We start from the raw sequence: 16,957 nt of genomic DNA, 5'->3' as shown, positions 1-16,957 counted from the left end.
AGGTGTTTGGGGGAAGTATCTCTGGCAAGCTGTGCCTCACCTTGGAGGATCATCTCCTACCTATTTCCCATCACATCCCTGTGCAAACCCCATCTGTTCTGTAAGCCTGGCTCATGGACTGCTTCTCCCCGGAGCCTTCCTTGAGTTGCTGTGGGCCTCAAGCCGGAATTAATCTCCCCTTCCTCTCCTCTTCTCCATTTCCCTGAGCCAGAGTCTCCTCTCTCCCGGGAGAACTCCACAGGGCAGATTAGATCCCATCCAACGTCACATGTCCATGGTACCCAGCAGAGCAGGTATTAAAAATACAAATAGGGTCCTAGCCGTGACCTTGCCAATGAGTGTCAGCTCTCTGTACCATTTCAAATAGCAAATTTGGAATGCTTAAATACAGAGCATAGCATTGTAACCATGTGAATATGAAATAGGGTCATGTTCATTTGGCTCAGCAGTGGACTCATTCACGGAAACCTTTTAGTTACCTTAACCAGCAACACCAGTAACATTTACTCTCCGACACAGTCACATTTGTCTCCGACTACGGTAAGACGATTCTTTTTAGTATCAAGGAGTTAGAGGAGGCGCACGTACCACTCACTTCCTGTTCAGCACATCTATGGCGGCCGCGACAGTCACCAACACCCGTACGCAACTGAATTAGGGACAGCAACAGAGAATTCGATAGCCTGTCCTTTCTTTTTGCCACCTCTTTTCAACTCAGGTCCAATGAACCCTGAAAGGTCTCGGGAGGGGGTGGTTATCCAAAGGAGCACAACACTGGCCTTTGAAACATTTAATAAGGAGTCATAATCAAACACAAAATGATTTTATTTTAAAAAGAATAAATTTACATACGGTACATAAGCAAGACAGCTGAAAACTTCCAAAATAGAAACCCAGAGCATATGGCCCTGAAACACCACATGCTTTGATTACACCCGGGAAGCATGAGTTGCCTACTTGGGGGGAGAAAAATCCCATGTTAACAGTGCAACCTCCAGGCCTGTTGTAGAGTGATTTCGGCCACCGCCATTTAAGGGCTTTTAGTTCAGGGTCCCTTCTGTGTTTGCTTCTGCATGTTCTGTAGTGGTGCGGGTCTGAGCAAAACCAGCCTGCAGTGACAGCTGGTTGGAAGGGTGCTCCTGGCCCAGAGTGGGAGGGGGCTGGGGAGGCACATGAGGAAGAGGGCATGTTCTGCTGGGCTCCCAGAGGCTCCAGTCGTCCTGAGGGCTTTGGGGTCACGGCTTCCAAATGCAGATCCCAGGTCCTAAGCTCATCTTGGATACATCATGGTGAGCTTGACTTTTAAATTCTTGATCTTCAAGTCTCCTGATGGAGAGGGGCTCTGGACCACAGCTGAGGCTACACCAGCAGGGGGCAGTCTCTCCCCAGAGAGAAAATCCAAATGTCTCCAAGGAGCCAGGAGGCCAGCTCTTTGAAGGGACAGGGGTGGGGTGTGTGAGACAGCGGGCCTGGGAGGGTGTGAGAAGTGCCTGAGGAGGGGTGGTGAGCGAGAGTAGGAAGCTGGTAGTGACTTTTCCAATCCGTTTCTGCAGAGCAGTAGAGCTCAAAAACTAAAATGGTCTTCACCAATATTCACTTTTTATTTTCCAGTTGCAAAACGAGACACTTCAAAAAAAAGTGACCAACTGTGACAAGCCCTTGGGTCATTCTTTAAGGTGATATGGCTAATCGTCCTCCACCCAATCGTGTAAATACAGCCTTAAAAACATTCATACAGCTGATTGCTGTCCTGTTGTTGGGACTTAAAAGGACAGCATTAAAAATCACACACACACACACACACACACACACACACACACACACACACACACCTGAATGAACTGCCAACACCCACTGCCATGACAGTTATGGCCCCTCCTCTCAAAAGATACAAATGGAAAAACCCGATCCTTTGCTAATTAGCTTCAGAAAAATCAACTAAAATCATTTTGCGTAACTATTATCCAGGGCTGCGGGGACATGCCTCATCCGCCACACTGGTGGGGCTGGCCCAGGGCAGGGGTGCCGGTAAGTTGGGGCTCCCCCCTGCCTCCATCCTGCTGCCACAGATACCGGTCAGAGTTTGCTGTAAGAACAGTCAAATAAGTGGCAGGTCCTTCTGATTCCTGCCTTCTAACTATGAACAATGTCAGAAGAATTTGAAGGAAAGGCAGAATGGTTTCCTCAACATCGTTCCCAATAGACTGGAGCACTAAGCCGAATAGCAAAGGTCATCCCGACAGAAAGATCAGGGGACATATTTGAAATCAGGACAAACGGGGTTTTCAGTTTTCACACTGGAGGCAGAGGGAAGAGCCTAACCCTGAAGTGTGTGCGTGGAAATGACGTGTTGGGATTCAAGTCATTGGGTTCGGTGGTTCGGGCACCACATAGCAAAAGATGTTTCTTAATTACGCATTTATGCTAACTTTTCAGAAGATTGTTGGTGCGTGTTCCTTATCCTTAAGAACTGAAGATGTGCCCTCAGAGGACGTGTCCCCCTGTCGTGGCCTTCCTATGCCTCACGAGGACACGCGCGGGCTTAAAGGCTGTGTTGTGTTTGGTCAGCTTGTCTTCCCAAGAGAGGCTGACCCTGTTCTTGCATTAATTACCCTTAAAATTGCCAAGAGATAAGATGGGGGGGGGAGGGGGGATGGAAAGGGAGTCCCTGATTCTATTTGGTGGGTGAGAAAATCGGTTTACAGAAAGTAACAGAAATGGAGGAGCAAGGCCCCGGAGGTCTGTTCCCTCCCCGTCAGGCCCCAGGGAGGACTCAGTTCATCTGTTCTGCTGGGCCACTCTTGCAGGCACATGACAGCACCTCCCCAGTTTGTACGGCCCTAAATCTGGGCCGAGGGCTGGTCCCAAGTCACGGCGAAGCAGGAGAGAGCAGGACACACCGGGAAGCCCCGACGAAGAGAGGTGGGACAACTAGTGGGTTTCAGGGATCAGAAGAGTGTGGAAACGTGACCTGGAGTTCTGCAAAATGCACAGACGAGTGGACCCCCCAGAGAGTGGGACTGAGGAGGGAAACAGGCTCCTGTCCATGATCTCCCAGGGTCGCCCTCATCCCTTACCGCCCCACGGTGGGGTCCACGGTGCTCTTGCCACCCAAGTGGGCACAGTCTAGTGTGATCATAACAAAAATGTCACCCTGTCCAAGGAAGGCAGTTCTACACGAAGCCACCCTTTCTCCGGACCCAAGTTCCAAGTCTGGACGTGAGGCCCCGTGATGGGCGAGGTCGTAACAGAAGAGAGACGCCTGACCTCCAGCCTCTCAGATCATGCCTATCTCCTCCGGATCTCCCAAGCCAGGCCGCAGTTCCTGCCAGCCCACGACGAGGTCCAAAGGCCGCATAACAGGGTTCAGAAGATTGTTGGTGCGTGTTCCTTATCCTTAAGAACTGAAGATGTGCCCTTGAGGGGACCCCTCAAGAACGGACTGTGGGTTTAGCCTGGCTTCCCCCGCAGCCCGACGCTTACGGATTGATGTCCCTATGAGACAGTATTTCCTTCCACGCAGCGGCAACACTGACCTCTGCTATCAGCAACACAGACACGTGGCTTAAGGATTTTTTTTTTTTTAAGAAAAATGTATTGTCAAAACTTGCCCACCCCACCCCATTCCTGTTTGGGCTCCCTTGTCCAGGGGGCTGCCTTCCAACTCCTTTGAGGTTCAGAGCAACCCCAAAAACCTGTGCAGCATCGGCACAAAGGTCGTTGCACAGAGGCCCACGGACGTGTAGGTGACGAACTTGTAAGGCACTTCGATCTCTAGCCTCCGCCTGGCCTCCTTGTTCCTGGTGACCACCTTGAACCACGAGTATAGCACTTGCAGGGAGAGGTTTTGCACCAGCTGGCGCACTAGAAGGATCAACACGATGCCCACGGTAAATTTGGTCAGCCCCAAGACCAACATGTCGGTGGTGAGCGGCGGGATGTCCCGGACGACAGGGAGAGACTCGGTGGGCGCGGACGCGAGCTGGAAGAAGTGATTGACCCAGAACCCGAGGGTCACCCCCGCCCCTGCGGCCAGAATGGTGGTCGTGTCGGCCCTGGTTGGGCTGCGGCAGTCGGACACGGGGTAGTGGTAACACAGGAGGAAGGGCACCACGATGACGCACACGGGGAAGAGGGGGCTGGCCGAGTCCAGGCGGTCGAGAAGGGTCCAGGCCGGGTAGGTGAGGACGAGGAGGACCGCAGTGACCAGGATGCCGCCCAGCACGTCCTGCGGGAAGGAGAGAAAAGAAGGATGTAAGCCGGTGAGTGCCTCCCCGGGGAAGGGGCAGAACTATGAGTCAAGTACGGCCGCTTTGACATTGAAAGGACAATTTTGGCATCGCTCTATTTGGCATTGCTTTAAAAGCTGTAAAGCTGCAAAGAGATTTGAGAGTAGGAAAAACAGCCGTGCTATTCACGTTGTGTAATTTTCTAGTTTTCCTCTCTGCCCTGTGGATTAAATATTCCATGTTTTCTCAGTGGGCAGCTCTAATCCCATTTTCCCCCATCTTCTATCATTTTGATTTAACATTAGGTAGCAAGTGTTGTCATCATCTTGCAGGGGTGACGTCATCCTTTCTTGGCAGGTTGGGGCTGCAGGCTGGTGGGGGGTGGGAGTGAGCTGCTGGGGGCACCCCGTGCACACCCCAGCTGCTGCTGTCCCTTCTAAGGTACATTTATCTGGGGTGGTTTGAGAAGACATTCTGGATGGGCTGGTGCCAGAGCTCCACCTGTCTTGGCTCCGTCTTCAGAGACGGAATTTCAAACCGCACGCAGACCATTTCAGTGAGTGGATGTACCATGCTTGTCTTCACTAATCCCTTCTTTAAGACATTTTAGATTGGGGTCTTCTTTCTTCTGTCCCTCCCTTTCTCTTCCACACCCCCCCATCCCTCCATTCCTTCCTTAAATGCCTATTTAAAGTATCTTTAATATCCTGGGGCACCTGGGTGGCTCAGTCAGTTAAGCATCTGACTTTTGATTTCGGCTCAGGTCACGATCTCCGGGTGATGAGATCAAGCCTTGTGCTGGACTTGGAGCCTTGCTTGAGATTCTCTCTCTCCCTCTGCCCCTTCCTCCCTCTCTAAAAAAATAAAATAAAGATGTATATCTTTAACTCCTTAATGTCATCCATTTTCTTCTTCCCTTAGTGTTCTCACTGCAAAATTCATCAGAAGGTGAAGTCTCACTGTAATTAATAGAGGAGTACATCAAGTCAGAGAATGAGGGGCTTGCTGAGGTTTTGCTACAAAGTTTCACATGGTTTATTTTGAAAGTTTACCACTGAAAAATTAAAATATTTCCCCCAGTGCATTGGAAAATCTGAAAAGCACCAAAAAAGCACTACATAGGCATTACAGAAAATCTGAAAACCAGGGAAAAGTATAAGAAATAAAAATAGATCCTTATTTTTACCACCTAGAGTCAACCCTGTCTATATTTTGGCGTGTTGCCTTCCACTTTTTCTAGAATTCATTTTGGCTGAGAATTCTTGGAAAGAGATGTTCTTTCTTCTTCTGAACATGGTACCCTCTGTTTACTTAGCAGGCCTCCGGTATTCAGCTTTTACTGACGTCACCCTGCACCGTCCTGACTCTTCTCTAAGAAGTCTCTTTCTTGGTTTCCTCCTTTCGAGCTTCCTCCTCTTTCCACATCCTAAACACAGGCATTTCCACGGACCCTGTCTTCTGGCCGTGTGTGTTTTCTCCCTCAGAGAGTTTGTGCGGCGCCATGGCTTCCTGTCTGTCCTCTCAGTGGGGCTCTCAAATTTGGGTCTTCCCATGTCTCTCTCACACTTTAGCCCCACGTTTCTTAACTCGACGCTGGACACTGTCACCCAGACGTACGGATGGCCCCCCAAACCAACTTGTCTAAGAGAATAATGACCAACAACCAAAAAGAGACAGGAGTAAAGGGGAATGAGAAGTTTATAGAAAAAGAAATAGGGGGGCGCCTGGGTGGCTCAGTTGTTAAGCGTCTGCCTTCAGCTCAGGTCATGATCTCAGGGTCCTGGGATCGAGCCCCGCATCGGGCTCTCTGCTCAGCGGGAAGCCTGCTTCTCCCTCTCCCACTCCACCTGCTTGTGTTCCCTCTCTTGCTGTGTCTCTCTCTGTCAAATAAATAATAAAATCTTAAAAAAAAAAGAAAAAAAAGAAAAAGAAATAGGAATGCCTCTTAGACATACACAAATATACGGAAACTTACTCATAAGTGGAAATTAAACTAGGCTGAGGAGAAATGAGAAGTTACGTTCACCTAAAAGTCCGTACATGAATGTGGACAGCAGTTCTACTTATGATCCCCCCCAAACTGGAAACAACCCCAAAGTCATTCAGTGGGTGAACGGGTAAACAAGGTGTGCTGCATTCATAGGAAGGAATATTTCCCAGCCATAAAAAAGCAACAAACTACTGAAGCATACAAGAGCGTGGAGGAAATCTCCAGGAAATCATGCTGAATGGGAACAGCCGCTCTCCGAGGGTTACACACTGTCTGGCTCTATTTATATGACATTCTCTAAAAGATGGAACTGTAGTGACAGAGAACAGGTCAGTGGTTGCCAGGGTCGAGGGGTGGGGGAGGGTATTTTGGGGGTGAATTTGTTCCATGTTCTGGGCATGCTTACTGCAGTCTATATAGGTGTTAAAATCTGTAGAACCATACACCCCAAATGAAGTCAATTTTACTGTTATTAAAAATTACACTCCAAGCAAAAAAATTAAAAGCCAGGGCACCTGGGTGGCTCAGGCGGTTGGGTGTCTGCCTTCGGCTCAGGTCATGATCCCAGGGTCCTAGGATTGATCCCCGCTTCGGGCTCCCTGCTTGGCGAGGAGCCTGCTTCTCCCTCTCCTCCTGGCTTGTGCTCTCTGTCGCTCTGTCTCAATCTTTCAAATGAGTAAATAAAAATCTTAAAGAAAATGAAAAGCTGGCGGACTTTTTTTTTTTTTTTTGCTTTTACTAAATGACATCGTTGGGCGTCTGCTGCTGTGTGTCAAGCAGAGCTCTGGACCCCTACAGGTTCCCAGTGTGTCCCTCTCTCTGCCCACCCTCTCACACAGTGTGCTGGGAACGCACCCCTCACCTACAGGCTTTCACAAAACCCAGAAGTCTGAAAACATTCTGTTGATGAAGCGGTAGAAAGAAAAGGGGACTCTTGTCCACTCAATCATATGAATGCAAAATGGCACGACCCTCGTGGGGAGAAAGTTTTTAATTTAACCTCTGACCCACAATCTCGCCCTGGGACTTGACCATAGAGATATACCTGCCCGTATCTGAAATGAGGTGCATATTTACAAGTGGTCTGTTGTGGTAGTGTTTGTGTTAGCTGGAGACTAAAAAAATGTTCTAGAAAAAAGTTCCACCTATAGGGACCAGTTAGATCTAACCATGGTATATTCACATAATGGAATATACTCTGTCACTGTGAAATGGATGAGGAGATTTCATTTGGGACATGGGATATTATTTTTAAAGACTTATTTATTTAAGAGAGAGAGAGAGAGAGAATGAGTGGGAGGGGCAGAGGGAGAGAGAATCTCAAGCAAATTCCACACTGAGCACAGAGCCTGATGTGGGGCTTGATCTCACGACCCCGAGATCACAACCTGAGCTGACGCCAAGAGTCAGACGCTCAACCAATTGCACCACCCAGGAGCCCCTCTGACATCGGATTTTTAAAAGCACAGTGCAGAACAGGGTATATAGTATGCTACCATTTCCATTTTTAAAAAGATGGGAGAATATATAGATACATTCTTACTTGGATACACCAAGAGGTTCACTTGACTGGCGGAGGACACAGTTGGTAAGGAGACTTTTCACAGGATACCCTTGTGTGCCTTTGGAACTTTATTATCATGTAAACGTATTGCCTCCTTAAAAAATTTTAAGTGAAATAATTCAGTCTCTCCTCTTCCCAACAGGATCTGCCTTCAATTCCCATATGAAGTGGGGATCCCAGGTGAGCCCAGCTGTGTCCTCCACGAGGTACTGGGCATATCTGGTGAACGGTGGGGGGGAATCGCCTGCCAAAGTGTCACCTGCTGAGGACCGAGAGTACTTTGTGTGTTTTAAAGGAACACATGTTTTGAGGGAAGGAGGAGACCCAGGTACAATGAACTCATTGAACTCAACACCCCAAACAAGCCTTTATTCTCAGTGGGGAGAGAAGATTCTACCACTCAGATGGTCTCCTGGCAGCCCCACGTCCCATCTGAGTTCTGAAGAAGTCAAAGAGGACGAAAGAGTCATTTTGCCTCAATTTATAAGACTCAGAGCTGAAGAAGGCTGTTTTGGGACCCCTCTGGCAGAGGGCTCTCCAAAGGGCAGAATCCATCCGTCCTTGTACTTCCAGTCCCCAGTGCCCCGGGTGGGCACTGGATGATACCACCTTGCAGGAAGGACATGGTTCACCATGTCCCGTGGAATCCGTCTCAGGCACGGACCTGCTGGGCCTGGGGGAGCCGCGGAGATGTCGGTGCCCAGCAGACAGCAGGGAAGGGGGCTGACGGGGTGGGGCCACGGTACTCAGAGCAACACCCGCCTCTCCTAGACGCGCCATGGGGCACTTACTGCCAGGATCAGGGAGCTGCTGAGCCCCGAAGCAGTGGGCAAGACCAAGGCGCCCAAGCTCACGGCCTGGCCAGAGAGCAAGGAATGTAGCCAAGCCACCCTGACACCACCCTGTCTGACAGCAAGGAGGCGCTAGGGAGCTCAGACCCGTTAATGAGCACCTGCCAAGCTCTTTGAAACTCCAGAAATACTTGGTGGGTGGCATTTTGGTTAGGGGTGGGGACAAAATGCAGTTTTGCGGGGGCGGGGGGTGAAGATTTGGAGTGATCCTGCAGGTGTCAGGGAAATTCACGTGTGATCCATATCGCTGCTGGGGGCACCCATCTCCCTGGCTGCGGAAGCTCAGAGTCCTGCTGGCCGCACCTGACGGCTCCCTCCTCTCGCCGCCCATAGCCCCCATCACAGTATTCCAGAGACTCCTTCTTGGCACAAAGCCCTGCTCCTGCTGTCACCACCCAGAGTTTAAACCTTTATTTCGCCTCTTGCCGGCCACTCTCCCGCCCCCAAACCTTCACTGACCAGTGTCCCAATGGCTGTTTCAATAGCAAATGTTTTCTGATTTTCCCGTGCATTGTAGATTTCAGGGGACTGAAGTGGGCGCAGGAGTCTGCATTTAACACCCGACCTAACGCTGAGGTAGCAAGGCCCAGATAAAAACCCTGAGAAATACTAGCCTACAGATTGAGAGAGTCCAGCATGATATGGGTTTGATTAGTCTATCATTCTAGGGTTTTCGCTCACTGCTTTCCCATTTGAACTTTTCCACTGCAGTCCGATAGGGCTGCTTGCTTTCCCCAAACATGCCCGGTACAATTCAATCCCCTAGGTTTGCATTCCTTTTATGTACCGTACACTTTAACCATCTCTATCAAGATCGTATCAGTGCATCGAAGGCTTGGCTCAAAAGCTGTTTCCTTTCCAAAATATCTCGTGTATCACCACAGTTGGAAATAACCTCTCCCTGAACTGAATGTGAAGGCCCTTGCTTAATATCACTCAGAAAGCCCTTCCCTTCTCTTGCCTTTGCTGTGGTCATGTATCTGCATGCTTTTCCCCTGAGTTGATTACAAGACTCTGATCAGCAAGGGCACATTCTCTTGCATCTTGGCATTATCCTCAAGGCTTCTACAATAGAGATTCTCAGCAGATACTCAGTTCATAGTGATTAGGAGAATTCAATGCCTTTGTCTTAACCTGAATATCCATAATAGTTAATACCCATTGTTTCAATACATGAAAGAAAATTTGCTTGCCTTCCTTCCTTCTGTCTTTTTTGTAACTGCAGTTAGCAATTCCCAGACATCTGGTTGGAATGTTCTTCATAAGCTAATTCTGTTCCTCTCCAATGCATCAGGAGACTAGACTCTTAGTCCACAGCCCTAGCATTTGAGGCAAAAATAATCTTAGCCAACATGGCTGCTGGCATAGAGTTTGTTCCTTCTAGCCACATGGTTCGATTTTCTGCCACAAAACGTGATATTGTAATGAAGACATTTAGATATTTTTTTAAGGAAAATACTTGAACCATCTCAAATGAGCGTTCCAATTTGGGGCTCTAAATTTCTAGTAATAAAGTGATCCTAAGCAGCTTCCAAAAATAAGGTCTCTAATGCTTGAAAATTCAAGAACAACTTTTTATATTACTTTTCTCAAGCTACTGAAACTACAGGAACTGACAAAAATCTCCATCTCAGAATTGCATCTGCTGTTTTGATTTGGGCGCATTCTAAATGAGGAGGTGATTTCTTTGGAACCTCTACCGTTCGGCACAGTACACGGGGCCAGAGAGAAAACAGTTCCCAGGTCTCTGGCAAGGCGAAGACGGGCCGTGGGCAGAGGTCAGGGCAGAGGGCACAGGGCAGAGAGCACAGGGCAGAGGTGGGGAGCCAACAGCCAGCCCCGGGACAATGCTGTCCTGAGCAGGTGGACGTGACAGGCGGGGCAGAGAGAAGAGAGGGAAAGGCATGTGTGGTTTACAGGGAGATGTAAACGGCACAGGAGATCAGGAAAAGGGAATGGTGCCAAAAGCATGGTAAGGAAAGACATGAGGACAAAAATGGCAGAAGAGATATTCCTGACTATGGGGAAAAAAGAAAAAATGGCTTAAAACTCCTCACCATAGTACATAATTAGACTGTGAAGTGTACAAAATATTCACCACCTTGACCCAATTATTCCACTCCTAAGAGTTTATTCTACAATAAATAAATAAATAAATAAATGAATAAATAAATAAATAATAAAGCTGTTCACAAAGACTTGTGTAGAGGGATGACTCTCGTTGGGTTAGTTCAATTCATTCCAATTAAGTTCAAAAAGTAACAGGTGCTCCACAACAACAATCCAGAAACACAAACAAGCAAAAATAGCACAAGGAATGGGGCATGCATCATAATAAGAAAGAATCTAGAAAGACATAAATTAGGCATACTATAATAAGATAAAAATATGCAATAATATAGCATGAACATTTTACATTTGAGAAGATACTTTTATGGAGCCTTATTTTTTATGGTTTCAAAGTAACCAAAAGTGAGATAATATCAAGCAGAATACAAACTTTGCATAAAGGATGCTCCTAGTTTTATAGAAATAATACTTGCATGCATGGGTAAAATACTGCAAAGAAATCAACTAAAATGTTAAAAAGCAGTTTTTTTCTGTTTGCATATTACAGATGATGATTATCTTCTCCATGCTTTGCAGCATTTTGTAAATTTTCTAGTCAACACCTGTTATTTTATTATAGTAAAAACGTAATCCAGGTGAAGAAATCAGAATGTTAAAATCAGAATGTTTCAAAATAGATGAAAACAGAAATAATTAACTGATGCTTATAAATGTTCATATCATGCCAAAAAGGGAAACACCCCCAAGCATCTATATGGTAGTCAACCTACCATTCCTCCAGGATGTAACTACCATTTAAAATAAAGGCACATAAGATCCATAGTCAGGGCTACCTGACCGAGCACATTGTTCAAAATATAATGAACTTTTAATTCCATTTACTATCCCGGGTTTAAAGAAAACTTTTGAAATTATTTGGAAAAAAATCATTACACGAGACTAACATTTTCCAAAGTTAAAATGCAGAACAATGATTTTTGTACCTATTCCCATTTTCAGTTATAAAACTTAGTACTTAGATAAAAGCTTGCGCTTTATTATGTCTCATTACAGAAAACAAAAATAAAGACAGGCAATCTGGAGCGTTCAGGAAAGAATGCTAATCAAGCTAGCCCAAGCATCAGGACAAACTTCAGCAAGTGCTTATAGAAACACATAAAACAGTGTTTTTATTCTTAGCCAAACAGAAACACTCCTCCTGGTCAAATCTCCAGATATTTCAGCCACAGGCCCCCACCCTGAGAACGGCCAGTGTTTGTGAATTCTGACCCTACATCCCGATCCCATATGCAGCTTACTGCCACAAATTCACATTCCACTTCCAAACATCTTCACTGAAGAATGCTATTGAGCAGACCAAGACAACACAAGGTTAGCTAACTAGAAAGAAGGGGGGAGAAGAAACCCATTCATTCAATTGTTAGGAAAGAATGCATTCAGATCTTGGAACTATTTATGCCAAGAATTCTATGATTCTGGCATCTTCCCCTCAGCCAGGTCTCCCGCTGAGAATGTGAAGGGCCCTCTCTGCCCTTGGCTGCCTTCACAGAGCAGGCTGCAGCCCGGAGCAGAGGAAAAGCCAAGACCCACTTCTTTGTACGCGCCCTGAATGCTCTCAATGCGAGCAGACCCTGACATTAAAACAAACTGGGGAAAAAAAAAAAATCTAAACTCCTACAGTTATTCTAGAAAATAACTTGTAGTTATCGATCAATGTTTCCTAGTTAACACACTCTGAATACTTACTCCCTTCCATGCTGGCTCACAATTAGTTCAATTTCTGAGAATCATGCAGATGAGATTCAGTAGAAGCCAAATGGCAAAAGGGAGGCGATGCTGTTCATGAATATGAATATGAATGATTACGGAGAGGAACCTACATGTTATGTGATTAGCATATGTATAGGGGAGGAAGAGCGAATGCGTAAGTTCAAAAAATATTAATTTCCTATTGAAACACACCAACGCTCACAGGAATCAAGCAAAAGCAGGAAGATTTACCTTGCCCCATGGTGTGAACGTAAGCGGTCGAACCTCCTGATCTTTGTGGCTCTTTGAGTGGGCACTCTGTCACTGATGCCCCTCCTTGCCACAACTGTCGTCTAAAGCCACCTGATATCCAAGCAGAAATCTAGGACTAAGGATCACTAGGCATGGAAATCTATGACCATAAAGAGAAAGCTTTGAAAAGGACTTTTTGAAAACTCATCAAGCTCAGGAGTAACTACAGAGGTAGAAGAAAGTATGCCACCTTTCACCTTCTGCAATTTTGAAATAAATGCTCACTTTCTAAGTGAGCACATTTAAACCTTCATTAGAAATTACATTGAACTTTTGTAACAGAAAATGGTTTTCGGTAAGTGTGTTAAGAAAAATGACATAAAACTTGGACATGAGGCAAAAAATACCTCATTTCAATGTCATATGGGGGAAAAGGCCACCCAAGGATTATAGAAGGGCTAGTACTCTGTTCACTGTTTACTACTGATTAGATAGAGGTCTCAGACTTCATAACGTGACAGGCTAGTTGATAGATTTTTCTTTGGTAGAGATGCAAACAATTTCTGTCCAGTGGAAATGATAACCCCAAACTGATTACAGTTTGTTGCCCTATAAGACAGTAACCAATTTTGTATATAACCCCGCAGTCTCAAAGTAATATTTCTTTATTAAATTATCTATAAATACTTAGTTCTATTAACTAGGCTATTCTATTAATGAAGGCTATGAAGGCTATTTCCTTCATTAATTAATCGGTTGAATAAAATCTTTGACACATTTTTTGTTTGGCCAAGAGTTAGGATTTTACCATTTAAAATGATACCCTAGCAAGTAAATAATTATTTCAATGTTTGTTCATTTGACTAATTATCTTGGATGACTGAATATGTATATTCCATAAAACGACCACCAGTTACCTTGTTTTACTGTGTATATCTCTTTAAATGGCACTGCTTTGCTAAACAAGTAAAAAAGGCAGGTGTTATGGTTCTTAATGTGATGATATAAGATACTACTGCATGCTTTTTACAATATCAATATTAGCTAAATAGATACTTAGGTATATATTTCTAAACTTTAGTCCATATGCGGCATGATTTAGGAAACAATCACTTGCTTGTCTTGGCTTCACAGAATCTAACAAGTCCAAACAGGAGATCTTCACGAAGCAGACAAAATTCCCCCACCCATAATTCGCATTAATATGCACAGCTCTAACCATAATGAATCACAAGGCTTGGCAGGTCAACGGGATTATGATAGGAGATCAAACAAGCTTTGAGACAGGTTAGAACATCATTTTTGACAACTGCTAAGCAGCCTGTTAGAATGACAAGTATAGGGGAGGGCAATCTGCTAGAAAACACAAAGGGCACTGTCAGACATTTAAGCGATGTTTCTCCAGTCTGGGTGGGCAGAGGGGCCTCTGAGCAACAAGAGAACAGAAGAAAGTCATGTTCAATGTAATGTAATTGAACAGGTCCATGCAGGTTGATATTTAATTGGCACTGTCCCCATATTTGCTGGGATATTGTAGGTAGGCCGTTTCGGTGCCTTTTCAAATTGTATCTTGCATTAGAATCTGCTGGGAGGCTTCTTAAAAGGCACGTTCTGATTCAGTGGGTCTGGGTGGGGCCTGAGAGTCTGCATTTCTAACCAGCTCCCAGGGGATGCTGAGGCTGCTGGTCAGGGGACAATCTCACCTTGCTAAACCCCTGAGGCCGACGTGGGCTTTTCATAGTGAATATGGCAGGTCATAGCTGCTGGAGGGCTTCTTTGAAACACACACAAAGGACTAAAACTTCTGGATTATAGGAGTACCATACTTGAAAGTGATAGTACAGCTTTTGAAAGTCCTAAGGTGATACTCTGATGTAGAAACTCTTGTGTACAAAGAGGTACAAGAGAAAGATCTGAGAATTCTTTGTTGGCCTAGTAACAGGGGTGCTCACATTTAGAGGAAAAGAAAATCTGTCCCAGCCCTTCGTCACTGACCTTAGGAAACGCTGGCTTGAACCCTCGAGTCCTGGCTCCCTGTGCAAACACAGAACTTCTGGAGGGCATAGTCGGCGGCCCTTATGTCACAGTAGGAACTAGAGATTAGGAGACCGGGAAAGTACCAGTCTTGCTTTGCAGACTGTCCTGGTGATTGTCAGATATGGCCCTGCGGTGTCCATGATGAGGCTGGACGATCCCAACTACAGGATTTTCACTTCCTTGTCACTAAGTGTATGCCGAGTGAAAAGGCGGCAAAGCCAATGCAACTTCATTACAAGCGAGAGCCAGGATACGATGAGGCAGAAGATTGTGGTACATGGGCGACCCTCTGTTTTCGCAAGTGCGGGTAGAGCTTGGGGTATGGTGTGGAAAGCAAACTGTGCCATCAATCTATGCACATGAAATAATTTTATGGAGGTTTCCAGGTTTTTTGTTTGTTTTTTTAAGAACCAAGTCAATTGCCACACTTACAGGAAGACTTGTGTGCATTAAAAATATGATACATGAAGTATTTACTTCCTTTCCCAAGTGAGCATGTTTTAAGGAACATTCCCACAGACATATATAAACACAGACCTCAGTGGTGTTTTGAGATCAAAATTAAATTCTGGAGCTTATGGTGATTTTCAGAGGACAGGATGCAAGGCAGCTCCTCGACCCCTCTCTATCTGTCCGCTGTGCCCCAGTTGGGTCCGTCAGATCAGCAGCAGGACAGACTTGGGTAATAAAACCAATTCTCAGGCAGTTTTATGGCTGCAATGGATAAACAGTTCCTTTGCCCTTTGTGGCTGGAGAAACACTGCTGTTGCTTCCTGCAAGCGTTGTGGTCCAGCCCAACTCAACTCTTCGAGGTGGACTTCTCATTTTGAAACAGCACCACACAGAAGGGATGGAGGGATAGTAATTTTGTTGAGAACTTGCTTCCCTTTTTCAATCAGGTTTGGGAGGTAGGATTACAGCAACTAAGAGGAATTTTGCTAATCAATGGTTTGCCAATTTGATTGATTCTCAAAGCCCTTTGAAACTCATGTATTTGTGTTATTGCCAAAATCCATATTGTGTTGTTTCTAAAAAAAAAAAAAAAAAAAAAAGGACAGTTCAGGGGAATACTAAGAAATGCAAGTACCCAGTCCAAGAGGAGTTATTGTTCTATTGTTCATGACAGTCAAGTCTCAAATCTTCCTTGTAGGAAATCCTCATGTAAATAATAATAGAGCTCAAATATTTATTAATTCATCCATTCAATAGCCATCATGTTCTTTTATTTTCAACTGGCTATTACATACCAAGAAATATAGGAGGATAGAGGAAGAGGAAGATGCAGTCTCTGTCCATTAAACAAAAATAGTTTTACTGTTTTTGTCAAAAACAAGTCAGGCTCACTATTACAAGTGCATTGCCGAGGCCTCTGTCCGTAACCACCCCGACACACACAATTTCACAACTAATGGCGCCATACTCTATAAGCTGTTCCATAGAGTTCCAAAGCTTTTTTTCATTGACAATATGTCATCCACATCTTTTCATGATTACAGAACTGTATTACTTTAATGGCTATAGAACATTCCACTCTATGGAAATACTATACTTAACTAGATCTGACTGATGGACATTTAGTATATTCACATTGTTTGCTTTTAAACGCATTAATAACATCCTGGAGGGGTAGTACAGAATGGTAATTAAAAGCATGAATTCTGAAGTCAGACTGCTTGATTTTCAATCTCTTACCAGCTATAGAACCCTGGTCAGGTTACTTGACCTCTCTATGCTTCCTCTGTAAGCCTGGGATAACAATGGCACCTCTCTTGTAGAGTTGCTATGAGGTAGTCAGCTGCCTTATGAGGTAGTTAATGCATGCAAAGCATTTAGAATGGTGCCCAGCAGATCACTTTATAAATGTTTGCTGGGGCACCTGGGTGGCTCAGTCGTTAAGCGTCTGCCTTCGGCTCGGGTCATGATCCCAGAGTCCTGGGATCGAGCCCCGCATCGGGCTCCCTGCTCAGCGGGAAGCCTGCTTCTCCCTCTCCCACTGCCCCTGCTTGTGTTCCCTCTCTTGCTGTGTCTCTCTGTGTCAAATAAATAAATAAAATCTTTAAAAAAAAAAATGTTTGCTGTTATTTTCACTTTTACACTTGTGAAATTATATGCTTTAGAGCAAACTCCTAGAATTGGGCTAGAAGCCCAGAAGACTAAGAATGTACACTTCAGACATCCATATATTCTGCAAAATGTCCTCCAAAAAGCCTAATCT

At 45.4% G+C, this 16,957-nt stretch overlaps 1 protein-coding gene across 3 annotated transcripts in view; it reads right to left on the bottom strand.

Moving 5' to 3' along the window:
• Nucleotides 1-807: 807 nt before the first annotated feature.
• Nucleotides 808-16,957, bottom strand: part of SGPP2 (sphingosine-1-phosphate phosphatase 2) — a 181,350-nt gene continuing 165,200 nt past the window's right edge. For all 3 annotated transcript variants that reach the window (XM_078071356.1, XM_078071357.1, XM_036098687.2), the window contains one exon: nt 808-4,228. In XM_078071356.1, the coding sequence (XP_077927482.1) occupies nt 3,677-4,228 (552 nt within the window). In that variant the 3' untranslated portion in view covers nt 808-3,676. The remainder of the gene's footprint in view (nt 4,229-16,957) is intronic.

This window comes from Halichoerus grypus, chromosome 4, assembly GCF_964656455.1.
Source record: "Halichoerus grypus chromosome 4, mHalGry1.hap1.1, whole genome shotgun sequence".
Taxonomy (NCBI): domain Eukaryota; kingdom Metazoa; phylum Chordata; class Mammalia; order Carnivora; family Phocidae; genus Halichoerus; species Halichoerus grypus.
Note: the sequence above shows the minus strand (reverse complement) of the source record. Positions and strands in the feature narration are given on the sequence as shown.